A 6462-nucleotide genomic window follows, 5' to 3' on the forward strand; every position below is an offset into this window, starting at 1 on the left:
GTTTTGAGGGGCGTCCTCTCCTATTTGAGATTTTTTTGGAATTAGCAGACTGCTAGACTATTTTAGATGGCATCTGAAAAGAAGTAAGCTAAAAAAAGAAAGTGTGTTTTACTAGAGTGCACGAGAAGCACACACACAAGATGAGCGACCATTATTTTTTTTCACGGTAAACGAAGTGGGGGTGGCTAGCCACCCTATTCACCAACCTCCCCCCACCCCCTTAGATCCGCAACTGGTAGGGGCTTTTTATTTAAAAAAGCAAACTATATTTGTAATTGAATTATATAGTTTTGTAATGGTATTTGTAGATTTTAGGCCTATACTTGTAAATGTGAGCAACTTTAATTGTAATTGTGTCAGAAGGTGCACAAATGAATGCTGTAGTAGTGTGGCACAGGGGCAGATCCAGTAGGGGGCGGGGCATGTCCCCCACCCAGTTTTGCCGCTAAATTTTAAAAATTTCAATCCATATTAATGTTATGTGCTACTCGCTTACCTATTCTGGAACTGTTGTGCGGCCCCACCCCCTTTGAAAAATCCGCCCCTGTGACAAGTATCAACAGTACAGTAATAATGACATCATACCAATTTTCTTCTATAGTTAAAACCCACTGTTTTTTTAACACATGTGGAAAGAATAACAGTGACTAAGTTAGTATAATTTAAGATAAATCATTATTTTTATGAATGTGGGTATGTTTATTTATTTATTCTGTTTTACTCTAAGATAGATATGGCAGGCTGTAAAGGAAAATATTCCCAATAGGATTCACTTACCATATACATATTCAGAACAGATTGAACTTATTATTTGTTAACCTAAAAACCAATTAAATATGACTTGCTATACATAAGGCTATAGGCTTCTCCCCCAGAACCCACCGGGGCTTTCCCCTGCCTCCCAGGCAAAGCTTGAGCAAATTGTTAGCTCAAAAATAGGAAATTTTGAAGTAATTCGTATATAACTCACACAGGTTCTTGTTTGCACAAGTGGATCTTCTTCCGCTCGAACTAGCATCTGCTCGAAAAAAATTCTGCTTGAATTCGCTCGAACTGGCATTCGCTCGAAGTGGCATCTGCTCGAATTGACTGGTTCCCAAAGTGGATGTGTTTATTCATGAAAAAAGCATGCCGGGAAAGTTTGCCTTACCAGGAAAAGGTGACGTAATCTTATGACGTATGCATGTTAACTATATTGTGAGTGTGACGTCACCAAAAAATAAAGATAAAAAACTATCTCCTTGCCATACAAATTACAGCTCCCATGGACGTCTCAGTTGAGAAATACAGGCAGCTGAAGTTTTTCTCGCAAATCTGACTACAAAACCAAATCCAAATTCCACTTCTGACTTTGAGTTGTGCTTCGCAGCCTGCGTCTAGGTAGTCATCGGTAGTTCCAACATTATTTATTTCTTACACAGGCATCAGTATTCGTACAACATACAGAATCAGTGTCAATTTTCTATTTTACATTTTTTTTTTGTCCCATTTTCTTTCATATCTCAAGTTTTACTAATAATGTATTTCATTTTTTTGGCTATTAATGTAAAAAAAAATTCCCTTGTCAAAAATTGGACAAGGTTTCACATACCTGCTTTCCTGCTCAGTTTACAGAAGGCAATATTTTGTTTAATTTTTTGAAAAAGATTTTGCTACTTTTTTATGTATTGATTTGATATTTTGGCAAGTATTATGGCATCTAGGTAGTCATCAGTAGTTCTGTTACTTATCTCTTACATAGGCATCTGATCAGTATTTATTCAAAATACAAACCATTGTCAATTTTCTATTTTTCTTCTTCTTTTTTTTTTTTTGTTGTGTCCCATTTTCTTTCATATCTATATAACTTATTTATTTATAGCTTCTTTGTTTTGTTACTTTGTGTCATATTTTACCTTTTTTTTTTTAATGAATTGCTTTTACCATTTTTTTTTTTAAATGTCTGATTTTTTTTCTTCAATTTATAACAAAGGAGAGTCGTATATTAAGCAACACTTGGGTGTATTTTTTTTCTTTGTTAGCCAACTGGTGGAGTTACTGCGCAGTGGCGGCCACAGCAGGTTTATTACCAGATTCCTTAGCTTGGTGAGCCTTCAACACAATCACAGCCTCGTCAACCTAAAAAAAACACAAAAAAATTTTTGTCATTCAAAGAACATACATACTTTGGTCACCTTGTATTCTGCTAAGTTTAAAACCAAACACCAGTTAAGAAATCACTACAATACTACTACAACCTTATAGAACACGGTAAAAATGGCTTTACTCATTTTGGACAAACAAAAAACTAAATCACACAATACCTTTGCGCTCAAAGAGTCATGGGATTTCAACATGTGAAGCAACTCAGCGTTGTCAATCTCCAACAACATTCCAGTGATTTTACCAGCTAGCTCACCATGGCTAGGTTGAATAATATGGTATAAACGCTCACCCAACATCTGCTTCTGCTCCTGGGGGGTGGCCTGTGCCAGCCTGGATGGGGTCAGTGGCTTCTGTCCAGGAACTTGGACAGCTTGTTGTGGAACATCCTGATTAGCAAAAACAAAATAGCATACTACCATTATATATTATTACAATATTTTTTCCATCACTAACCATAACATTTATAAGGTAAACTGAAACTTCAAACCTTAAAATATAACACTAAATTTCTATAGTTTCTCTTAGTTTGCTAGTACAGTGTTTCTGACTGATGTATAATTCATTAGCAAACATGAAATGCAATTTATAAGAAAACTTGATGCACAATGGTAATTTTTCACTATAGTTTAGACAAGAATGGATCATTTATCATTTACAATTTAGGGTAAACTCTTTATAAACACGTTATATTGTCATTGCGGACTTATAAAATCTGCATACGCCTTAAAACTAAAAGAAAATGCATACGTTTAGAGTCCGTACTAAGCCCAAAAAATCTGCAATGAAAATATAACGTGTTTATAGTTTGTACAACTTACCACAGGAATTCCAGCAGACTGACTAGCAACAGTCTGATTGCGCACAGCATTAGCATACTTCACTTGGCGTTGTTGAGCTGGTACAGTTGGAATTCCTTGAGCGGCAGCAACACGGATAGCAGACTGAGGGATCACCCCTATTGGAAGAGAAAATTCACGATTAGTACAGGGCTGTATTGACATTTGTGACTGGATCTGGCAAAACCCACCATTTTTTGCAATTCTTAATTTCCCACAAGCATCCAAAACGTTCAAGAATCAGAATTTTTGAAAATTTTCATGTTTTTGCATTTTCCAAAGAATCTTTGGAAGCTGTTTTCTCGAAACCTACATGGCTGATATCCATTGAATTAAATATTCATAACTTCGCTAATATTCAACCTATTTCCATCAAATAAACACTGTTTTAAAGAAAAATGCACCACAGCAGGTTTATTACCAGATTCCTTAGCTTGGTGAGCCTTCAACACAGTCACAGCCTCGTCAACCTAAAAAAAACACAAAAACATTTTGTCATTCAAAGAACATACATACTTTGGTCACCTTGTATTCTGCTAAGTTTAAAACCAAACACTAGTTAAGAAATCACTACAATACTACTACAACCTTAGGCTCGAGCTTGCACAAATGTTTTGGTCGCGTTAATCCTCAATTTACTCCGTTAATTCTATTCACAGCGTTAATGTTGTGATCACTAGTGCGTGCAGTCTTCTGTGGTTGATCGCCACGATCCCACTGTAGGCTAACTAGATAAGCTGTGTTAACCTAACGCGGAACTCACGCTAAGAGCTAAGCCTAAAGAGCTACTTACGCAATTAACGCAACCATTTACGCTTATCGGTGCAGCCGACAATACAGTTCTGGACACTGTAGCGAAATTAAAAATCACTATGGAAAAACAATTTTGCAATCGTACAAATATGGGAATTTGATGTGATTTGAATGTGGTGTACTGGCTGCCTCTGTTTCTTTCAAACATAGTTAAAATTCCTCGTTCTTAACGACACTAGGCCTAGCCTACATGCTTTTCTCTCGAAATAAAGAAAAGCTGCTTATTTTTTAACAATCAATTTATCTACTGCCCAGTCAATCGACAATTACACTCCTCCAACACATGTCTGGAAAATTACAGACGGAAAAAGTCACTACTCACATGTATTCTTTTGATCAATGCAATGTTGGTGTCGTGAGTCGAACAAACGTCAAAGAATAGATCGAAGACTGTGTACGTTGTTTTAGAACGTTTATTGGAATTTCAACTGGAACTTATTGCAGACGATAAAACAAAGGAAGAACAATTATGGGAAACAAACACCCCTGCAATGCTCTCGTAAATATATCAGGCAAGTTGACCTCACAGATAAACCTCTCAGTTTTCTAGGTTTTCATCAACATCAGATAACGCAAAGTCATGAATTAAAACTCTAAACAAAGGTTGCTTAATCTCTCTGCCGGGACACGTCTTGTCACACTCAAGGCAGGTTACCAACTCACTAGGCTATCTTAAAAAACGCGCTAGCCTCAGCACAAGGACGCAATGTAAATACCGATGCGCAAGGGTCTGACCTTGCAGATATAAACTGATAAAATGATACATACACATACAAATAAAGTAGTTCAGATAAACAAGCAAACAAATAACATTTCGGCGAATAGCATTTCCAGTTCCTGACATCGGAATCGCTTTTTGGGGGACTCCTTATTGTTTTTGCACATGACCATGTCGAACATGGTATGTTTATTGCAATATAAATTCGCACTATTCTAGTCTAGACCTGACACATTTAAACACTCTACCCAGAGCCATCATAATTTTAGTTGAGTTGGGCGACATGAGATGTCTGGAATTTGCAGACTAGTCTACTTTAGAGTACGAACAGCAACCATTAGGCCGACTTCAAGTATTTAGTCCTAGCATGTTTTGTGTGCTTCGTGCTTGTGTGTGAGGAACGCCTGAAACCAACGACATAGAAAGGGTACCTAGATGGGATTTTGAAGTTGTCTTATAGTTGAGGATTTAGGCCCTACATATTAAAGATGGATCATTTTTTGTCTCGAAAATGTCGAAGAGGTTTCAGAGATTCTACGGAGATTCTAGCTAGACCGGGACGGCGGTATCGGCCCATGTTCACTCACTCCGTCAGAGAGTTAGTATCTTGTTCCTCTTGCTAGTAAAGCCTAGATATACCACAACTACACTATTAATTACAGGCAGTGCTTTCCTTCGTTGAAAGGTAAGCAATTTTATTTATTTTTCAATCAATGAAATAAGGATGGGCCAGACTGACCCTGCGAAAAATATTAGGCCTAGAAATCTGCACTGCTGTAAACAGGTTGGTTACAGCAGTTGAAAACGGGTTGACCGTGAGAATATCAATCTAGCCTGGGAATGTCCCGCACTGAGGTGGAACTCCCTGGTTCTACACCTCCAATCATTGCCTTGACGTTGGCTTAATAATTTAGACACGCAATAAGAAAACGATTAAAAACTCTCTCATGCACAATAGAATAATATTAAATGATAAATATCAAATATATATATATATATATATATATATTTATATAGTATAGGCCTATATATAGTAATTAGGATATATGATGTAGTACTACTGTATATCTTTATATATATTATATATTATATAGGCCTATATACAGTGTATATATACATATATATAATATATACAGTGTATATATATATATTTAATTATATATATACAATATACTAGTCTATATATATATATATTATATACATATTATATAGGCCTATATACATATTCTATATACTAGTCTATATATATATTATATACATATTATATAGGCCTATATACATATTCTATATATATATATATATATACAGTACAATAACTAAATTAAAATGACATGTAAGAAGTGAACGACAAAAAAGCAACACTTTGCTAAAATACAGCTGAACAACTCCTATCACTGAAACTATGTATCGTTGAACAAGGCAGCAGCGCGTTTACATTCCTGAAGGCGGCGTTCAAAGAATCAGATCAGACACTAGCGCGTCTACATTCCTGAGTTGGCGGCGTTTAAACACTACTATATGTGACTGACCTTGCGTCTGCTTCTCCCATGCTTCTCCTAATCATGGGAACCTACTTGTGTGGGAACGTTTCTCACTGAATTCACTGTTGCAATTTGCAGTAATGCCAACTGGTGATATATGCCTATTTCAGAGTCTATGAATTTAGAGTCTTATAATATATCATAAAAATACATACATTTTTTCTTCTCCCGGGGAGCAAAGGGGCGTTGTCGGGCGTCGCTTAAAATATTTTTTAATTGGTCCGGGTGGTAAAGTCTAAATACATTTTGGACAATTAAGGCTTATTTAATTTAATTTTAATTGATTGATTGATTAATTAGGCCTAATACGTAGAATATATATTTTTTTTTCCCTCCCCGATTGATTATTGTTCTTATCCTCAATGGGGGGGGGGGGGAACTGGCCACCGACTGGCAACAAAGAATTTCA

General features: G+C 36.2%; 1 protein-coding gene across 3 annotated transcripts in view; it reads right to left on the bottom strand.

Annotated features, from left to right (window-relative positions):
- Nucleotides 1-1889: 1889 nt before the first annotated feature.
- LOC117119744 (polyadenylate-binding protein 1-B-like) overlaps nt 1890-6462 on the bottom strand; it is a 25526-nt gene continuing 20953 nt past the window's right edge. For 2 of the 3 annotated variants that reach the window (XM_033264605.1, XM_033264615.1), the window contains 4 exons: nt 3403-3451; nt 2964-3100; nt 2304-2531; nt 1890-2118 (listed from right to left, as the gene is read on the bottom strand). In XM_033264605.1, coding sequence (XP_033120496.1) covers nt 2035-2118; nt 2304-2531; nt 2964-3100; nt 3403-3451 — 498 coding nt within the window. In that variant the 3' untranslated portion in view covers nt 1890-2034. The remainder of the gene's footprint in view (nt 2119-2303; nt 2532-2963; nt 3101-3402; nt 3452-6462) is intronic. The other variant, XM_033264624.1, reaches the window with a different exon arrangement.

This window comes from Anneissia japonica, unplaced genomic scaffold, assembly GCF_011630105.1.
Source record: "Anneissia japonica isolate Jap-2015-1 unplaced genomic scaffold, ASM1163010v1 scaffold287752_len1182401_cov188, whole genome shotgun sequence".
In the NCBI taxonomy this organism is placed as follows: Eukaryota; Metazoa; Echinodermata; class Crinoidea; order Comatulida; family Comatulidae; genus Anneissia; species Anneissia japonica.